At 38.1% G+C, this 21,573-nt stretch overlaps 2 protein-coding genes across 2 annotated transcripts; one reads left to right on the forward strand and one right to left on the reverse strand.

Annotated features, from left to right (window-relative positions):
• Nucleotides 1–1,149: 1,149 nt before the first annotated feature.
• On the forward strand, nt 1,150–15,818 carry LOC127642058 (F-BAR and double SH3 domains protein 2-like; the record flags this gene model as incomplete). Its single annotated transcript, XM_052124796.1, has 17 exons — nt 1,150–1,226; nt 2,976–3,120; nt 3,229–3,362; nt 4,000–4,054; nt 5,095–5,223; nt 5,327–5,449; nt 6,523–6,618; nt 7,985–8,101; nt 9,022–9,120; nt 9,351–9,506; nt 9,653–9,775; nt 10,265–10,348; nt 11,038–11,233; nt 11,433–11,656; nt 11,775–11,925; nt 13,495–13,556; nt 13,648–15,818. Coding segments are annotated over 17 exons (2,055 nt in total), but the record flags the coding sequence as incomplete, so codon positions are not given.
• A 190-nt stretch (nt 15,819–16,008) lies between these two features.
• dhrs13a.2 (dehydrogenase/reductase (SDR family) member 13a, tandem duplicate 2) lies at nt 16,009–18,934 on the reverse strand. Its single transcript, XM_052124798.1, has 5 exons — nt 18,732–18,934; nt 18,230–18,348; nt 18,024–18,147; nt 17,520–17,846; nt 16,009–16,463 (listed from the first exon to the last, which is right to left on the reverse strand). Exons 1-5 carry the CDS (start codon nt 18,856–18,858, stop codon nt 16,204–16,206), a joined length of 957 nt encoding a protein of 318 aa, XP_051980758.1. The 5' UTR covers nt 18,859–18,934; the 3' UTR covers nt 16,009–16,203.
• Between the last annotated feature and the right edge of the window lie 2,639 nt (nt 18,935–21,573).

Genomic DNA, 21,573 nt, shown 5'->3' on the forward strand with positions numbered 1-21,573 from the left:
ATGTCTATGGAGAGTCCTCATAAGGATGTGTGTGTGTGTGTGTGTGTGTGTGTGTGTGTGTGTGTGTGTGTGTGTGTGTGTGTGTGTTTGAGAGAGAGAAAGTCAGAGAGATTACTTGCTGTTGGATCTGAAGCTTGTGCACCTGCAGAGTTTCTTCGTACTGATTGGCTAGTGAAGAGAAGATTGTCTCTCTCTTGCTTAGGGTTATTGAGTTGAGCTGGCAGCTCATCTTGTTTGGCAATGCCAGCTTGTGGTCTGAGAGACAGGAAATGCATAAGTAAATGCTGTCCTGTGTTGTGAGTGGATGCTGGACATTTTCTGTCCATATATGAACTTCTGGTGTCTCTTTTAGACACTTCAGGTGTCTGTGTAGTCATTTTAAAAATTGCACTGTACATACAATCAGTATGATAAAGTTTTAGGGGTAATGCTTAACAATAAGGCTCCATTTGTTAACATTGGTTTACATGAACTAACAATGAACAATACTTTTACAGCATTTATTAACATTTGTTAATGTCAATTTCAACTTACAGTATAGTAATACAAATGAACTAACATGACCTGACAATGAATAATTAGTTTTTTTATTAACAATCATCAACAAAGATTAATAAATGCTGTAAGACATATATTGTTCACTGTTAGTTCATGATATCTAATCCATTAACTAATGTTTATTAATGGAACCTTATTGTAAAGTGTTACTGTTTTAGGTAATGATAGGTATCAGGTAGTAAATTTGCCTTCCAAATGGTAACCTAGATATTTTTCAGCAAGGACAGAGAAACAGAAACAGGTTTGAAACTTTTGTTGCTTAGATATTTTGCATGACATTAAGGGATCAGGCAAGTTTTTTTTATATTTGCTCATTAGTTTGTTTGTGGTACTCAGTCTAGAAGTGTTAATCTAGAAGAATCTTTTGTTTTACAAGTGATCAATTGCGTACTTTAAAATCTATGTTTGCACTAATTTGGAGTGATTGGATAAATCAAAGAGTTGTTTTATACTCTCACAATTATATCCTTTTAGATTGACTCTTGGAGTCAACCTAAAATATGAATTCAGATATTCTGAATCGAAACTCTTGTTTCAGGTATCAGTCTGTTTTAGGTATGTTGACTTATCTCTTATTTTCTTTTTTTATAGGCTCTGCATAAACTTGCCTCACAGTATTTGAAGCGGGAGTGGTCAGGAGTCCCTTCAGAAGATCCACGGGACTCCAGGTAAAACCAGAGAGGAGGTTTAGAACAGGTCTAGAGATACTCCAGGATTAGAGGTGAGAAAACTCTTAGGTCTCTAGGAAAGAGAAGATTTGATGTTTAGACTGAGTCTAAAGACGTCAGGAAAGAGGAGAATTTAGGTTTTGACTGGGTCTAAGGACTCTATGAAAGAGCAGGTTTGGCTTAGACTGATTGATGTCAGGAAAAAAGAGAGATAAGGCCTAAACCAGGTCTAAAGACTCCAGGAAAGAATGGAAATGAGGATAAGAGGATTAAATGAGGACCAAAGATTAGGTTGAGAACAAGTTTAGAGACTCTTCAGGATTATAGGTCAGGTTTGGACTCAGATACTCCAGGAAATAACAGATTTACTGTTTAGACTGGGTCTAAAGACATCAGGAAAAAGCAGAAATTAGGTTTAGACTGGGTTTAAGGAATGTAGAAAAAGAGTAGAGATGATGTTTAGACCGAGTCTAAAGACATCAAGAAAGAGGAGAGATGAGGTTTTGACTGGGTCTAAGAACTCTTAAGAAAGCAGATTTGACGGAGACCGATTATAAAGATGTCAGGAAAGATGAGAGATGAGGTCTAAACCAGATTTAAAGACTCCAGGAAAGAATGGAAATGAGGATTAAAGCAGGACTAAAGATTAGGTTTAGAACAAGGTTAGAGATACCTGAGGATTAGAGGTCAGGTTTAGATACTCGAGGAAATAACAAATTTACTGTTTAGACAGGGACTAAAGACTTCAGGATAGAGCAGATTTGAGGTTTAGACAGAGTCTAAGAACTCTGAGAAAAGAGCAGATTTAAGGCAAGCAGAGTCTGTTCACTGCAAAACATTTTTTTCAAGACAAGTATTTTTGTCTTGTATTCCAGTAAAAATATCTAAACATTCTTAAAACATGATTTATTTACTTAAAAAGCAAAATATTTTAAGTCTTTTTTTTTTTTAGATAAATCTAATCAAATTTAGTGAGATTTATGCTTAATACAAGAAAAAACTGTTTGCCAATGGGGTAAGACAAATAAATGTAATTCAAAGGGAAATCTTATTTTTTATTTTATTTTTGCTTACCCCATTGGCAGATTTTTTTTTATTGTTTTATGTTAACTAAATTTTGTAAAAATTACATATCTTAAAACCAGATTTCCAATTGCGCTTGACAAGTAGAAAATCTAGTTTTAAGAATTACAAAAATACTTATTAGCAAATGTACGATTTTGGAGTCCAGACACCGCTCGTTCATTGACTGCATAGAGTGAGCAGGAACATAGACCTGGAGGAGTGACTTGAAGTAAGAGTGTGCTGTTTTATTGGCTGTCCTGAAGAGGGGTTTATGTAAGCCCTCTTTGGTTGATTGAAGATCAGACAGCTGCTGGACCATCTGCAGCAGTTTAATCGTACTAGCTGGGAGGCCGGCCAACAGAGCGTTACAGTAGTCCAGTCTTGAAATGACCAAAGCTTGGACCAGGAGCTGTGCAGCGTATTCAGACAGGAAAGAACTAATAGAGTCTAAAAACATCAGGAAAGAGCATAGTTTAGGTTTAGAGCAGGACTATAAGATCATTTTAGAAAAGGTTTAAAGACTCCTGGTAGAAGCAAAGATAAAGTTTAGAATAGGCTAAGAAACTCTAGGTAAGAGCAGGGAGCAAGTCTTATGACTACAGGGAAAAGGAGGGATTGCAGTAGTCTGATTATAAATTGAGATGTCTACATGTGTTCAAAAGCCAAGTTTGTCTGTTTGAACAGGAAGGTTTGGGCTGTATGGAGGTCATACCTGGAAGGTGTGATGAAAGTGAGTCAGTCTCGTATCAATGGATGTGAGAACTACAGGAGCCAGATCTCGGATCCCATTAAGAATCTCAGAGTACAGAAAGACCTGCAGCTGAAGAGGGTAAACAGACCACAGATCAACACATTCTCTTTACTGAAGCTGGAGGACCAGGCAACATTTTTGATTGTGCATGACAGTGTTTATTCATCTGTCTTTTCTCACTGTCAGTGCTGTGAACAGCTGGCGAGAGCTCAGGCCGATCTGCAGGTCACAATCAGAGACCTGACGAAGACCAGAAAGACCTACCAGGAGGCGGAACAGACAGCGCAGTCTGTGAGAGAGAAAGCTGATATGGAGGCCAAGTATGTTCACTGAAGCACTCACTAACCTATAACATGTAAACAAAGTCACATCACATGCCCTGGTGCTCAGCATGCAAAAGTTTACAGTGCATTTTCCTGTTTTGAATCCACTTGTATGTACTGGGGTGATTCTCACACAATCTGTCAAGAAAATGTCCTGGTCATATGTAACCCAAAATCAATACAAAAGAAAATATGAAATTATATTTTGCATAAAGAAAATAAAGCCTACATTTAGGATCATTAAGCTATTTTGTATTGTGACATTCTCATGTGACACTATTTTTTACTGTATTTACTACATTCAAATAAGTTAAAATGAAAGGCATTACCAATATACATTTTTTCACATTGCGGTAATGAAAATTTTGGGGTATCAAAAACGTTTGCGGAACTTTCATGAAATTAGTCCAAATTAAAATAAAAACAATCTTAATGGCCCTAAAAATAAACTTCATTTTCTATATGCAAAATATACCTTTTTATTTCTTAAAGTAGTAAAATAGGACCAGTGCATTTTCTTCACAGGTCTCCTCCGAATCAACCATTGTTATTATTCTTGGTGTGTTCTTAACACTTGTTTCTTGACCTGTCCTCTTGCATCTTCTCTTCTTACTGTTGGCTCTTGCAACCCAAGGTCAAAACTCAGCCTGTTTCAGTCTCGCTCCAGTTTGAAGAGAGCAAGTGTGAAGGTAAGAGAGAGAAGCCGCAGTTGTTGTGGTTTTGACTTTAAAAGGACCATAAGGAACATCTTTGAGTTGTATTCAAGACCAGACCTCCCAATACCCAGATCCAGACCAATACTATTCCCTAATAGGAATAGTTCATCCAAAAAATGAAAATGTACTTACCCTCATGCCATCCCAGATATGTATGACTTCTTCTGCAGTACACAAACGAAGATTTTTAGAGAATATATCAGCTTTATAAGTCAATACAAGTGCAAGTGAATAGGGTACAAAACGTTGTAGCTCCAAAAAGCTCAGAGAGGCAACATAAAAGTAATCGACAAGACTCCAGTGGTTTAATCAATGTCTTCTGAAGCGATCCATTCATGGAGCCTTATGGATTACTTTGATGCTTCCTTCATGTGCTTTCTTTGAGCTTTGAAAGTGTTGAACACCATTCACTTGCATTGTATGGACCTACAGAGCCGATATATTCTTCTAAAAATCTTTGTTTGTGTTCTGCAGAAGATTGAATGTCATACAAATCCGGTATGGCATGAGGTTGAGTAAATGAGAAGAGAATTAGCATTTTTTGGTGAACTATCACTTTAAGACAAGAAGAGACCCCAAAGACTATACTGACTAAGACTATACTGCTTAAGACCCAGACCCTGACCAAGGCCTAACCCCAAGATCCAAAGCTGTAGGTCCTGGACCTGTCGGCTTTCCATTTAAATGAAATAAAGCAAATGCTGAATTTATTGCAGCATCGTGTTTCTTGCCAATGCAGTTTTCAGAGGCATGATATGAAATACATTGCACCAATTAGTGGACCAGGTAATTATCACATTTATTACGCTGTATGTAGACTGTAATCTTGTCTGACCTAGATCTAGAACAACGTTTTGAAACCCACACCAAGGCCACGTTTTTGTGGTTTTGAAACGTCTGAAGACCAAGACCACAAGATCAAGACGCCAGCTCTGATCTTTATGTTAAAATATCTGCTAATAAATCTTGGTGACTAAATGAACACATTTGAACATGTTTCCTGTGGATTTCAGCTGAAAGCCAAGAAGAACGAATGGAAGTCCAAAGCCACTCAAGCGAGGAATGATTATCTGCTCACACTGGCAGAAGCTAATGCTCATCAGGACCGTTACTATGAGACAGATCTGATCAACTGCATCAAGGTGAGACTGGAATTCCAGCATGAATATTAGTTATATATTTTGAGATAGAAACCAAAAACCTTTGGAAAAATTAATAAAAAGTGGTCTCTTTTTTGGAGTCCAGGTTCTAGATGGCAGTTTCTACGATTATGTACAGAGTTTTCTGATCTCACTGTGTCAGACGGAGCTCGAGACGTCTCAAAGCATTCAGGGCACTTTCCAGTGCTTGCTGGAGATGTCTAGTGGCGTGAGTTACACACACTCTTGAGTTTACACTGCTATGGAAAAACACAAATGAACCACAGTGGCCGAATGTAGAGCAGGTAATATAATCTGCCACTGGAGGGTTATTGGATCAAATCCCAGCTCATGCAGTTAATACTGAACTTAAACAGATAAATTTACCTGCTCTAGAATCTGAAATGGGTTGTAGGAATGAGATTTTCACCTTATGTTAGACTAGATGACCTTTTAAGTTGTAATGATGTTTCAAGGTTGTGGTAACTGGAATTATTTTTTAAATTAGCAATACAAATTTGGTGTTTTCTTATTATAAATGTGTAAATCAGAAGAGAGCCAGCTAAGTTTCAGTAATACATTTAGACTGTAGTATGTGTCGTTACTATCAGTAAATGTTCAGGTCTGTTTGTGTTTGTGTAATTTGATAATTCTTGCAGTGTCTCCATTCAGTTTGTGTGATTCTGTCTCAGGTTTAATGTCTCTGGTACAGAGTCAGGTTACAGGTTACAACACACACACACACACACACACACACACACACACACACACACACACACACACACACACACACACACATGTTGTGTTTCCATGTTTTATGGGGACTTTCCATAGACATAATGGTTTTTATACTGTACAAACTTTATATTCTATCCCCTAAACCTAACCCTACCCCTAAACCTAACCCTCACAGAAAACTTTCTGCATTTTTACATATTCAAAAAACATAATTTAGTATGATTTATAAGCTGTTTTCCTCATGGGGACCGACAAAATGTCCCCACAAGGTCAAAAATTTCGGGTTTTACTATCCTTATGGGGACATTTGGTCCCCACAAAGTGATAAATACACGCTCACACACACACACACACACACACACACACACTCACACACACACACACACACACACACACACACACACACACACACACACACACACACACACACACACACATCTACCATTCCTCTAGGTGACAGATTATTAGTATATTGGTTGTGTTTTTGTTACTATGAAATTTGACATTATATTACATTAATTGAACTGTCCTTGTGCATTTTTGTGTGTGTTTGGCCCCCTGTAGGTGACACAGGATATTCACCAGCAGATTTTCATTCAGGAGAACCCTGTGCTTCAGAAAGCCACCCCCTTCCAGTACCAACCCTGTGAAAATGATTTGGTATGTTCCATCCCAACAGAAGGGTTGCATCACATTCTCCCAGGAAACTTGGAATAAACATGAAATGAATGGAATTATGAATACACACAAATATATATATATATATATATATATATATATATATATATATATATATATATATATACAGAGAGAGAGAGAGAGGCCTTATACACAGACGTTTGAAAAAGCTATATATATTCTTATTTTAAAGAAACAAAAATAATGTTCATTGGCGCTCGAGGAGGTATAGGTTCTGTCCATGATAGAGCACACGAATAGCTTAAGCACCTGTTCTGCCACTTTAACACAGCGACCGAAACACCCAGTGGGACAAGCAGGATGCATGCATTCATCAGACTCAAAAACCATCCAGGCCACTTTGGTGACTTTAGATAACCTCAGGCTGATCCCTGTCATCCGCGCAATCAGCAGATCGACTAATTCTAATGTATATACATTTTTGTTGATACTTTAGGGAGAAGGATATAGCTGCAGGCAGATCTACAAAAGGGTGGGAGCTCCTAATCTAACCCTTTCCATGCAACACCGCCACCTGCTGACCACATTTCTCCTCACACCACACTAGCACAGTGGCTCGTTTGTTTGCTACCCCTCTTTCAGTGTTTCCCTCATAAAACAAGCATTTGTCTGTTCCTAATGAAAATATTAGGAATGCAGCCCTCTGCTCTGGTAGGGCGGAAGGACAGGGGTAAACTGGGCGTCAGTGCAGGCAGGAAGCAGGACACCCTATAAAAAGAGAGCATTGAGAATTGAAACTGACCACACCCCTTGCAAACACCTTCCTTTTCCTCATCCCTTAAAATCTTTGAAAAGACTGAATACTGTATCTTTATTTAGAAACAGAGTATTTTATCATGATTGAACAATTGTATTACAAAACCGTGGCAAACTCTGAAAGCAGAATGGTAAATGTCATTCATTTCTGTGTTTCTCACTCTCAGATGGAGTGGTACTTGAGCTGTAGTCATATGTATTTCACAAGAACCATTTACTCCAGAAACAGTCATAACATTCTGTAAACATGCATCTCAATGCAACTTTCTTCAAGAGCTTACAGCACTTTAAAATGATTTTGTCTGTCAATATTTAATGACAGTATATTTTAAGAGTCCTGTTTTTTCAAAATGTCATTAATGTTGTTTCAGATTTTTTGACATGCTGTGAAATTTATGTACACATTTGGACTGAGAGGTGATCAAGAATTGTAGCAAAATGAACTAAATGTAGTTTCATGTATAGAAAAAATAATCTGTGTGAGGTGTGTTGGTCAATGGTGGTCTCTCTCTCTCTCTCTCTCTCTCTCTCTCTCTCTCTCTCTCTCTCTCTCTCTCTCTCTCTCTCTCAGGTCAGTGAGCTACTGAAAGAGAGTGGCACAGCTGAAGACCACAGTCTGAATAAGGAAGCACGGAAATGGGCCACACGCGTTGCCAAAGAGCACAAGAACATCATCTTCACACAAAGGGTAAAAGGGAGCTGTCACTGTAAATGGTGTGATATTCTAACATGTTGATTCATGTAATTTTATGAATACATTACAGCTGTAGTTGGAATATATTGTTCCACAAGGCCACAGACAACCCACAGTCATACTGACATTCATTACAACAACACAATTGCGAGTGTGAGATTGCAGTGTGGTGTATCATCAGTCTTGGAATGCAGCTGCTGATGCATGCACCTGCTATTGCCTGTACTAAAAGAGTATCACAAAGAAGTTGTAGTGGGCATGCATCGGAGGCGTTCGGTTTCGGTGAGAGGAGTAAACTCACAAAGGCAACGCAGTCTACCAGGCGTGTGTCGATCCGCAATGCTCAAAATTGAAGTTTACCTGGGCCTTTAATAGTAGCCATGATTTGTGTGTCAGTAGATGAAAATGTTTATTAATACTTACATTCTCAATAATTTAATGGAGCATTTCCATGTGTGTAAAAGGAGCGTGTCACTGTCATAGAAATATGCCTGACATTCAACAGAGGTTAATGGAAAAAAGAATGTAAGTCCATATTTTGATTCTACTAATTCATGCATGCATACATACATACATACATACATTAATTTACACTACCAACATCATATGAATGTGCTGTCTTTGTTTATATTGCTGGTGCTTGACAGGGAATGTACTATACAATAGGACACGGATGATGCCAGAGAAGAATTTTAGAATTAAATTGCACTTGACCCAGCCCATTAGCGCAATTTCGCCAAACCCACTTGTGTCTAGACTTAGCGCATGTTTGCACGAAAATACCAATACTTCATGGCCCTGCCTATTGGCTTTACATGTTTAATTTATGGCTTAGTGCTAGTGCTCTTAAAATATGGCCCCTGACCTAACTTTTGTGCAATGTTGAATATGTGTTCTGTGTGATGGGTTTCTAGACACTGTCGGAGTATGAAGAGTCACATCAACAAGACCAGATCAACAACGAGCTGGAAATGAAAATGGACGATGCGAGAGAATGCATTCGTAAATCAGAGGTAATAATTACAGTTCTGGATTAGAGGCATCACATGCCCTCTACTGGAAAAAGGTGGAATATTTAGTCACGCTACAAGAATATGTATCAAAGTTTGACAAAACAGTAGGATTTAGTAGTTAGTTTAACTGTAGGAAGTACTGTTAAAATAGATGCATGCCCAGGACATCCAAGACAAGACAAGATTTTTTGCCACAGGACATGTAGTTGAAGAGTTCACTCTTATTGTAGACAGTAAAACTGAAGGCAGATGCTCGTCTGAACCTGCTCAGAGATGTGGGTGTGGCTGTAGATGTCTGGCTGAAGAGCGCAATGAACCAAGTGATGGAGGAACTGGAGAACGAGAGATGGGCTACCGTCAACAATACCCATGATGCTTCCTTTTCTGTAAGTCTATCTTTCAAACTCAAAGCCAGATTTACTCAAATGTTGTATTTGTTATTTATGAGTTGATGCCGATAAATCACAATGACTGTGATCCTGCCAAATATAACTGTACTTCAGCAGCAATTTTTGTGTGTTTATGTCTAAAGCATGCTGTTGATTTTGACCGAGAGGATGATGAGGACACAGAGACGCTGGATGACAGCAGTTCCAGCCCCTCCAGTACTCACAGGAACTACCCCCTCACCTGCTCTGTGCTCTACTCTTACCAGGTACTAGGGATGAGTATTTTTTGTAGTCGAGTACTCTTTACAGATTAAAAATAAGTAATCGGATACTTGAAATTTTGAATTTAAGTTCAACCTTCAACCCTTTAACACGTTTTTTTCTAATGAGGAAAGGAGCATGTATGAAAGGATCTATGTATAAACAACAACAAATTACAAATAAAATAAACGTTTACACTCACATATAGAATCATATAGTCTTCTGAAGCGATGTAATCACTTTAAATAATTAAAATGTTCTTTTTAGGTGAACTATTCCTTTAACAATGTCATGCATCCACAGCAGCATCAACCAATGCATTGAGGTTTAACAGCATGATTTTTGTTAAAGAAGCTGTTTTCTCCTTGCCCACGGCAGACAAAAGCACAAACTTCTCTTTGGATGAATCCTGAGTTCTTAATGCTGAGAGATCCATCTTCTTCCAGTCTTTTCTTGTTCTATTCATTCATTTCTCTTGTGCTTTACTTCCACAGGCATCCCAGACTGATGAGCTCACCATCCAGGAACAGGAGATACTGGAGCTTATTGATGATGGGGACATGGAGGACTGGGTTAAGGTAAACACATCCATGTACATACACTCACATGTTTACATGTTATGTTAGCATTTGTCGTTAAGGAATAGTTCACAGATAGATTCTCTCATCATTTACTCAACCTCATGCCATCCCAGATGTTTATGACTTTCTATCTTCTGCTGAACACAAATGAAGATTAGAAGAATATCTCAGCTCTGTTGGCCCTTTCAATGCAAGTGAATGGTCAGAAATCTGAAGGTCCAAAAAGCAGCATAAACGTAACCCATAAGACTCCAGCGGTTAAATCTATATCTTCAGAAGAAATATGAGTGAGGTTGAGAAACAGATCAATATTTAAGTGTTTTTACTATAAATCTTCACTTTAACTTTCACCTTCTTCCTGCATATCAGCACTTACTGGGCAGGGAGGATAATTTATAGCAAATAAGGACTTTAATATTGATCTGTTTCTCACCCAGACATATCATTTTATGAGTCTTAGGGATTAATTTTATGCTGCCTTTATGTGCTTTTTGGAGCTTCAAAGTTCTGGCCACAATTCACTTGCATTGTATGGACCTACAGAGCTGAGATATTCTTATAAAAATCTTAGTTTGTGTTCAGTGGAAGAAAGAAAGTCAAACACATCTGAGATGGCAGGGGGTGATTAAATGATGAGAGAAATTTCATTTTTGTGTGAACTATCCCATTATGTTTGTGTTTTTCAGGCTAGGAACAGAGCAGGGCAGGTGGGATACGTGCCAGAGAAATACCTGCAGCTCCCAACATCCAGCTCTCTACTGAGCATGCTTCAGTCTCTCTCCAGCCCGGACACCCAGTCACACACCTCCAGCACCTCTGCAGAACATGAGCCAGAAATAGAGACACTAACCGCACAGATCAGTCCAAACTGTCATGCCAGCAGTGAGACCACTAGCAAATCAAATACACTGTATATTTTAAAATAAAATTAAACATATTTTGGTCATTAGTATTTTTTTACAGCAATGCAACACACTTTTGCAGTGTGCCTAAAATAGTATACTAAGTTAGTATTGAATGCTTCATTGACAAATGAACATATATTAATAAAAACTGTCCTGTCCCTTTCTTTCCTGCACAGCTATAAATTTGACTAGGGCTCTGTATTGCTATGAGGCTCAGACAGAGGATGAGTTGTCCTTCCCAGAGGGAGCTTTGATTCGAATCCTCAGCAAACACAACCAGGAGGATGATGGGTTCTTGGAGGGCGAGTTCAATGGTGCAGTGGGCGTCTTTCCTGCAGTGTTAGTGGAGGATCTATGTGGACCAGAGGGTGCACAAACACACAGGAGCATGAATGTGCAGGTTTACACACACATCTTCATTTGAAATGTGTTTAATTCAAATATATAGTAAACAGCTGTTAAAAGTTGAATTATTTAAATTTTTTGTGATCACTGTATCAACTGTTTTTTACCATCAGGTATCTCTGTCAGTTCAGGATTATCCACCCTGTTCGGTGAACCAGTTTCCATCTTTTAGCAGCCCGGTTTCACACTCACTGACCCCCCTGACCAGCTCACACACTTTGAATGACTACCAAACCCCAGAACCCCCCAAAATTCCAACCCAAAGTAAGACTTACAATACCCTGGCAAACCCGACACTGTGATTGTAAACCCTTCAGCTTTACAGTAAACCATACTAAATTACGGAAAACCCTACAAATTACAGCAAACCCTAGTGTCTGACTGTAAACCCTACAGTAAACTTTTCAGCATTACAGTAATCCCTACCTAATAACAGTAACCCCTATGAAATTACAGTAAAATCTAGTGTTTACTCATCCTCATGCCATCCCTTTCTTCTGCTGAACACAAATGAAGATTTTAGAAGAATATCTCAGCTCCATACAATGCTAAATTAATGGTGACCAGAACTTTGAAGCTAGAAAAAGCACATAAAGGCTGCATAAAAGTAACCCATATGACTCCAGTGGTTTAATCCGTGTCTTAAGAAGTGATGTGATAGGAGTGTGTGAGAAACCGATCACATTTAATATTTTTTTACTATAAATTCTCCTCCCTGCCCAGTAGGTGGTGATATGAACAACACAAATCATCAAAAATAAAATAATAAAACTCTTAGGAGATAAGAGAGTGAAAGTGGACATTGATAGTCAAAAAGGACTTAAATATTGATCTGTTTCCCACCCACATCTATCATATCGCATCTGAAGATATGGATTCAACCACTGATGTTACTTTAATGCTGCCTTTATGTGCTTTTTGGAGCTTCAAATTTCTGATCACCATTCGCTTGCATTGTATGGGCCTACAGAGCTGAGATATTTTTCTAAACATCTTTGTTTCTGTTCATTGGAGAAAGAAGGTCATACACATCTGGGATGGCATGAGGGTGATTAAATGATAAGAGAATTAAAAAAAAATGTATTCGTTGCGTCTAGCCTTTTTTCGGTCTGAAGTCATCACCAGTTGCTTGGCACACATTAAAATTTCGAATGTACACTTTTAGGCTTTGAATTTGCATTTTTATCTTAAATTTGATGAAAATTTTAATTTCTAATTTTATTTGGCACAGTAAAACCTATCAAATTACACTGAATCCCACTGTATGAAAAAACCCTACAGTAAACCCTGCTGTATGACAGCCTTACAGTAAACTCTATTGTATGATAGTAAACTCTACAGGAAACCCTACAAATAACCGCAAACCCTTGTGCATGACTGTAAACCCTACAGTAAAGCCTACAGCACTACAGTTTATCATATAAAACTACAGTAAACCCTACAAAATAGCAATTAACCTACTACATGACTTAAATCCTACATTACTGCAAAACCTGCAAAAATAGGACAAAACATTAAATCCTACAGGTTATAGTAAACCCTATGAAATGAAAACCCTTCAAAATGAACAGTTTCTTACAGTTCCTAATTAAATGTTAGCGTTTTTTGGACATCTGCGCTGTTTTTAAATAGTTTTTCACTGTTTCCAAAATGAACTTTGACTTTTAAAAACACATCTCGAGATATCTGCATTCTTTTAGGTTTGTTGCGCTGCATCTAGCTGTTTTAAACGTAAGAATGTGTTCGGTCTGAACAGCCCCAGGACAGAAACACATAACCAAGTCTAACCAAGGGTTTGTAGCCGCCCCCACTCATCTGTTGTGTTCTCCACAGGCCACGCCCACTTCCCATTAACCAGATCCCCAGCAGAGTGCGGGTCATGCACCATAAGACCTGTAAGACCACTCCACCCTTAAAGCTTAACACTACATGACAATGTGGTCCAGTTTTTTGTGAGGTCTTATGGGTGTTTGTTATCTTCTGCAGGTACGAGCTGCCCCTCCACCGCCGAAACAGCAGGCGCAGGGCCAAGTGCAGAAAAGGGAAGAGGTGGAAATTACACTGGTGTAGGCACCACCCTAGATGCAGATTTTATAGGATTGACGCAGCCAGACTTTTATATTTTAATTAAATTTGACTTTTTTATCCCCTTTTCTCCCCAATTTGGAATGCCCAATTCCCACTACTTAGTAGGTCCTCGTGGTGGCGTGGTTACTCGCCTCAATCCGGGAGGCAGAGTACAAGTCTCAGTTGCCTCCACTTCTGAGACCATCAATCCGCACATCTTATCACATGGCTCATTGTGCATGACACCGCGGAGACTCACAGCATGTGGAGGCTCATGCTACTCTCCACGATCCATGCATAAATTGCACCACGTGCCACATTGAGAGTGAGAACCACTAATCGCGACCACGAGGAGGTTACCCAATGTGACTCTACCCTCCCTAGCAACCTGGCCAATTTGGTTGCTTAGGAGACCTGGCTGGAGTCACTCAGCACACGCTGGATTCGAATTCGTGACTCCAGGGGTGGTAGTCAGTGTCAATACTCACTCCCAGGCCCCTGACGCAGCCAGACTCTGATGCATAGATGCATGAGTTTGATCCTGTTGAAATACAGATCATGTCAGCAAAAGGAGACTTGATGCAGGTTGGACAATGTGGAATTAACATGGTTCCAGACCTTTTTCATCTCAGTTTTTTAGGGTAATTAAAAAACAAAGACCAAATGTATTATTGTTCACCATCTGTGGAATGAGCATGCAAAAGCGGACTCTTTAAAAGCAGAAAAAGACTTTAAAAGGGAAAAGTGGCAATTTCAGTATAATGATTTTTAGACTTGTTAATTTGTATATTTGATTATATATACTTAGCATAAATACTATAAAGGGGTCATGACATGCCCTTTTTATTATGTTAATATGTTCCTTGAGTTTCACTTATCATATTAGTAGGTTTTTTGCACAAAAAACAAAACAAGTCATATATTTTGTAAAACATGATCATTTTCCAGTAAATATTGGAACTCGCCTTCATTTAGACCTTCTGTCAGAAACATATCAGTTTTGTTGCTCCTACTCCTTTAAGACTTGACAATACACACCCACTGTTATGATTGGCTCTATACTTTTGAATGATCTGCCATCTCATTGCTTACTGCTACTGCAGGGGCTACAGAAGTGGTTAAAGTTAAAGTAGGCTTTGATGTGTTGTTGGTCAGATGCAAAATGCATACCACAGTGTGACCACAATCTGGAGGAAGTATAGGAGTCGTTTTGGCAGCTTGGTTTCAACTAATGCACTTTTTGCACAGTTCTGAAACTGAAAGTATGTTTTCATAGTACAATGGCTTATGTCATAAGAACAAGGAAAAAAATGTATTGCTCATGTCATGACCCCTTTAAAGATTTCATAGTAGGGCTAACAAGTTTAGATTCATATTACAGTTTTAGCTTACCTGTAACTTACTTTATGGTTAGTATTTTTGTTGTCGTGTCAATCTGATCTGAAAGATATTGACCAAGACATAATTTAAATGATGTTCAGAGATTTTTAGCCATTGTACATTTCAGGAAACTAAACTTGGAGCACTTTAGATTTAGTTTGTATTGCAGTTTTTCATTCTGTGGAAATGCACTAGTTTTCTTTTGTTGTCATTTTCTGTATTAACAAAAATTTTCTTTATAATCTCAAGGGTCGTGTGTGTAATTTAACGTTTAACCTCCAGACACCAGAGCACAGAGATTGATAATATACAGTGCATTCAGAAAGTATTCAGACCCCTTCATTTTTTTCAAATTTTGTTGTTGCAGCCCTATGCTTTAAAAGCTTAAAATAATTTTTAAAAAAACACACATCTACATTCCATACCCCATAATTAAAAAAAAAATAATTATTTGATAACTTTGCAAATTATTGAAAAGGAAAATATCACATTGACCTAGGTATTCAGACTCGACTTTGCTGTGACACTTGAAATTTTGCTCAGGTGCATCCCATTTATCTGGATCATCTACACTTTGATTGGAGTCCACCTGTGGCAAATTCAACTGATTGGACATGATTTGAAAGGCACACACCTGTCAATATAAGGTTTTTATCAGGAAATATCCCACTATATCTGTATTCACCATCATCCGATTCAAGATCAAAAGTTATGTCTGTGATTTCATTACAATTCACTTTCCATTTTCTTTTGACATGGTCACATTTGTGTAAAGTACTGTATTCATATTTGTTTGAACTTTAAATAATGACAAATTGCACAATGTTAAAAAAAAAAAAATCCACACCCAAGAAAATAGTGATTCAATTACATACTTTAATACAATAAAAAAAACACTCACACCAACACATTGGAATATGTAACTATACAAGTAAAAAAACTATGTAAAATTTGTAAATAATTGTGTGTACCATTTAACAGAGAATGCCACAATCTGTTTCATCACATCACGCGTGGTTTTTCCTCTAGGAGTAAGTTCACAGACATCAGAGATGGTCTTCATCGACCAGACATTATTAAACAGTTCCTCTGGGTTTATGAGAGGCCAGCTAGTCGTTCACTCACTTCCCAAAGTTTTTTGGCCACTGCGTCGTCCTTGGCTTTGGCACTAACTTCCTCCATTGCACAGCAAGAGAAATAACGTCCACTCAAATGTTCGATTCCTTCCTGAACGGCACAATGAAGAGTCGTCTGGGCTCCGGTCTTTGGGTCCAGGAACAGCAGTCTAGCCACGGGCTCGATAAACACCTTCTGCCAAAGACTGACATGGCGGGAGAGCTCAGTCTTCACGACACCTGCAAAGAGACAAAAGGCAATGTGATATTACGCATTTGTCTTGCTTTAACCAAACATATTATTTTGACTCGTCCATCCTTTTCTTTAAAAATAAGCAAAAATCGAGGTTATAGTGAGGCACTTACAATGGAAGCGAATGGGGCCAATTTTTGGAGGGTTGAAAAGGCAGAAATGTGAAGCTTATAAAAGCACACATTAATTCTTCTGCAAAAGTATGTGTATTATTTGAGCTGTAAAGTTATATAAATTGTCATTTTTGTAATGTTAGGGTTTGTTTACATTACACTGTCATGGTAACACAGTTGTAAATCTAGCTATAACTTTACACAGAAAAGGTTTGTATGTGATTTTATCAGACTAAATTCATGTTAACACACATCATTTATGTCTTGTGGCTATACTTTTGAAACAGTGAGTATTTCAACATTTACAGATTGGTCACATTCACTTCCATTGTAAGTGCCACACGGTCACCTCAATTTTAGCTTATTTATTTATTTTTTAAGAAAAGGCGGGGCAAGACAAAATGTTTATGGTTATCATTATTATGCCACAATGGCTTTCGATTGAGCTGAACTTGTATTATACCAAAAATATTCCTTTAAAACAATGCAAGGTGTAAACAGGAAATGAGAAATGGCTCTGAACCTTCCAAATAGTATGAGATTAGATTGGCGAGATCATGAATGCTGTACAAACACATACTGTACATACCCAACCACGTGTGGTATGAGAATATGAAGGCGTTTAAAAAAAAAAAAAAAATCAAATTGCGATTGTCAGAAATGCCTTTTAGCATAGTTAAAATCAACATGAAATGGCATTCACTAGCCATTTTACTTCCGTAATAGACATTACGAGAGAGAAAAGAAAATGTAGGACAGGACTTGACTTCATCCGTCAGACACTGAAGGAATCATGAAGTCTATACATGAGGTGCTTGTTCAGAGGTGTAAAAACCTTGGCCAATTAATGATTCACAATAGGGCCAGGAACATGTCATCAGAAAGTACATAGGGTACATTTTGAGATCATGTTGATCAAGTATGATTTACCTGGATGCACACTGTAGCAGGTCACACTTGTGCCCTTCAGTCTCTTAGCCAGTTCATGAGTGAACAGGGAGTTGCAGAGTTTGCTGTTGCAATAGGCCTGGAAGAACTGCCAGCTGTATCTACCAGATCCCAGGTCTTTAGTGGCGACTAGAGAATCGAAATCAATCTTGCCCCAGCGATAGGCCATGGAGGACAGAGTGATGACCCGAGCTGCAGGACTCTCCTTTAGACGGTCCAGCAGAAGACAGGTGAGCAGAAAGTGGCCAAGATGGTTGACGCCAAACTCAACACCAAAACCATCCTCGGTTCGACCATCTGCCACAAGACCTAACCATGAAAGCCATGATGTAATTACTGTTTTAGGGCCATAACTACAATGGGGGCATTTTTTTTAACCTGTACAAGGGTATTCATTGTCCAAAACAGATAACAGACATATATATGAAATATATCCAACATTAGAAAATATTATTTTGAGGGTTGGTTGCAATTGGTTGGGCCTACCTGCATTATTGATGAGGAGATCCAGTTTGGATTCACATTTGAGGAAGTTCTCTGCAAATGCTCGCACACTTTTGAGGCTTCCGAGATCAAGCTCCATAAACAGGACATCATCGCTGCCTGTGGCCTGAAGAGCAAGAATTGGGCCAGTAAATACAGTGCTTTTTTAAAATCAACCATACAGTTGTAATATGTGAACGTTAACATACCATTTTGATGTCTTTTATAGCTGCCTCAGCTTTCTGTTTGTTTCTGCAGGCCAGAATCACTCTCACTCCACGACCAGCCAAATCCATAGCTGTAGCCTTCCCGATACCTGTATTCCCACCTGAAACATCAAACATCTCTCATAACCAGAAAATAAAGCATTCTAGTTGTACATGAGCAGACAAACATGTGGTTTAATAACGAGTTATCTCTCAGAACATGTAGCTATTTGAATATAATCGCCAGCCATGTAGATGATTCATATGATTCGGTTCAAGATTCTTCTAAGGAATATCTTATGACTCTAAAACATGTTTGTGTTAATCTACAGGTGGAAAGTGTTTTATCATGAGCATGTTTGTAAGATTCGTCTGGTTTGCCGCATTTATCGCGTCACTCGTGGCGTAGGTCTTGCAAACCTAACACAGGTGCTTTGAGTTTTAAACGATTTAAAATGTCTAGAAGGTTGTTTTGACTACAGTAAAAGTTGTTTTAAAGGCTCACCTGTAATAATTGCCGTTTTCCCGGACATATCAGCCATTCCTTTACATTTGGACTCCTTAAACAAGGTGTTCACCAAAAAGACATAAAGAACTCCAATGAAAGCAACTGCGATGATGAGATGGATCATGATTGTGGTCTACGGCGGGATTCTGCGGGCGGTTCTTATGTAGGCCTACTCCGCCAGAGCCTGATAAACCGGTCCGCTGTTTCTCCATCACCCCATACGCTCTCACCGGACCGGTTTGCGCGTGCTCAAACACACAATGGACGGTTCAAAAACAAAAAATGTTTTTATCTTTGTGTCTTGGCATTAACACGTCTTCGTATCGGGCCATTTCAACAAATAGGCTACAAAAAAGGGCCTGAAACTAAAAAAAAAAAAAAAAAAAACGAATCGAAACTTTATAACATCCATAAAGTGTTGATTGTCTAACTCGGGGGTCAAACTATATGAGCTGTTTTTATTTTATTTTACATTTTTTGAGGTTTGTAATTTTTGCAGCCCTACTTTCAAACTGTAGGTCTAAATACCAAATTTAAATACAGTTTAAAGCTGATTGGTGATTCTGATATTTTCTAGAAAGAAATAAGCTTAGAAATTAAACGAATAAAAAATGAATTATATATATACACACACACACACACACACATACGGCCAAAATGTAGGTATATTGTACAGATTTGGCTCTTATGGAAAGAAATTGTTACTTTTATTCACCAAAGTGGCATTCAACTGATCACAATGTATAGTCAGACATGAGGAATTTCTATTACAATTTGAAAAAACATTTCCAAACTACTTCAAATAGTTCTCATTAAAAAAATCGTCCATGTGAAACAATGACAGCTTTGCAGATCCTTGGCATTCTAGCTGTCAGTTTGTCCAAATACTTCAACTGAGTCTTCTCTTTAAGTGGTGTTGAGCAGGTAGAATTCAATGAAACGCTCAGTTGAGGACATGTGAGGCATCTGTTTCTCAAACTAGAGACTCTGATGTACTTATCATCTTATCCTCCTTGTACATTTAGCCTTCCACATCTCTTTCTGTCCATGTTAGAGCCAGTTGTACTTTGTCTTTGAAGACTGTAGTGTACACCTTTGGATGAAATCTTTTTGCCATTTTTTTTTTTTTATCTAATATTGACCTTAAGACATGCCAGTCTATTGCATACTGTGGCAACTCAAAAACAAAGAAGATGTTTTTTTGTAAAATTTGTTTTTAAACTTTTTTCACCCAAATTGGAATGCCCAATTACCAATGCGCTAAGTCCTCGTGGTCATGTAGTGACTTGCCTCAATCCAGGTGGCGGAGGACGAATCCCAGTTGCCTCCGCATCTGAGACCGTCAACTCGCACATCTTATCACGTGGCTTGTTGAGAGCGTTGCCACGGAGATGTAGTGCGTGTGGAGGCTTCACGTCATCCACCGCGGCATCCATGCTCAACACACCATGCACTGCACCGAAAACTAACCACATTATAGTGACCACGAGGTTACCCCATGTGACTAGCAACACCTTAGCAACTGGGACAATTTGGTTGCTTAGGAGAACTGTCTGGAGTCACTCAGCATGGATTGGGATTCGAACTAGCGAACTCCAGGGGTGGTAGCCAGCGTATTTATCACTTTTTTCAACTGTGTTAGATATAAGTGATTTTATAGTACCAAATTTTACATTTAGCATGATTGCTCAAGGATAAGTTGTTGGAATGATGGGTGCTGGAAATGGGGCCTGTCTAGATTTGATCAAAAAAGACTTTTTTCAACATAGGCCTACTTGTTATAGCCTATATTACAAAAAGATATATAATATCTTAATGTGTTTGTTGCTAGATAGCAATAAGCTGCAAGGTTCAAGAGAGTTTTTTGGACAGATAAAATGTAAGTTTGGTTAACTTAATGTATTTAGGTTTTCACTACACAAAGTATCAGAGTAGAGAATATTATAAAATTATACTTCATACCAAAGAAATGAATTTTCATTGTGTGGAACTAATGTCCACAATTTAATTAAGTAAAATTAACAGTTTTTTTTTTTCTCAGTATATATATATATATATATATATATAATGCTAAATTAAGTAATTTAGTTTGGAACCAAATGCTGGTTTGTAGATAGACATAATTTTTCTTACAATTACTTTGGCAACAGGGTTAAATGAATGAACTTCAAAAATGCTACAATTTGAGAAAAACAAAATGCTATTATTTACTTGACACCATGTGATAGAAAACCTCCAAATGATGCTGACTTTGACTAAATGTTTAATAGCTTACTACAATGAATGGGAACCTCCCATGGTCTGCTGGTGCAGACCAGTTGAATCTTCAATTTCTTAGTGAGTGTGCATATGCCATATCATCATACGAGTTTTCAAGTTTAAAATTTTACATGGAGAAATTCAGTAATTCAGCTCAAAAGTATTGCTAGACGTCAATTCCTTGACGTAGATTTGACATGGCAATATGCATGTGACAGTGCATGCCGTTCTTTTACAACAATGATCTCATACTCTAAATGGGAGAGGTGACACATTCAACACATTAAAGACTTTGGCATCCCCAGGCACACCTAGAGTGTTACGTCTTTACCCTGGTATGACAAAGCAACCATTTTTAATGTTACTGTGGGAACATGATCTCACAAACTAAATGAGGTGTACATGGTTTCATATATACAGGTGTTGCAGCAAGTACATTTATACTATGTTTAGGCACATGTTTAGGTCACAATCTGTTCAATTAAAGAATATTTATAATTATAAAATTCTTCACACTTTTGAGCTGAATAGCTTTTTTTTGCTGTAACCCTTACAAAGAAAGTACTATGGTTGTACCTTG

Source organism: Xyrauchen texanus, unplaced genomic scaffold (assembly GCF_025860055.1).
Source record: "Xyrauchen texanus isolate HMW12.3.18 unplaced genomic scaffold, RBS_HiC_50CHRs HiC_scaffold_332, whole genome shotgun sequence".
NCBI classification, from domain to species: Eukaryota; Metazoa; Chordata; class Actinopteri; order Cypriniformes; family Catostomidae; genus Xyrauchen; species Xyrauchen texanus.

Coding starts and splice junctions, on each gene's coding strand:
- dhrs13a.2 (XM_052124798.1), bottom strand. CDS start 18,858: ATGATCCATCTCATCATCGCAGTTGCTTTCATTGGAGTTCTTTATGTC. Junction 18,349..18,731: donor GAAAACGGCAATTATTACAG/GTGAGCCTTTAA, acceptor TTGATGTTTCAG/GTGGGAATACAGGTATCGGG. Junction 16,464..17,519: donor CTGCTACAGTGTGCATCCAG/GTAAATCATACT, acceptor GTCTCTTTGCAG/GTGTCGTGAAGACTGAGCTC.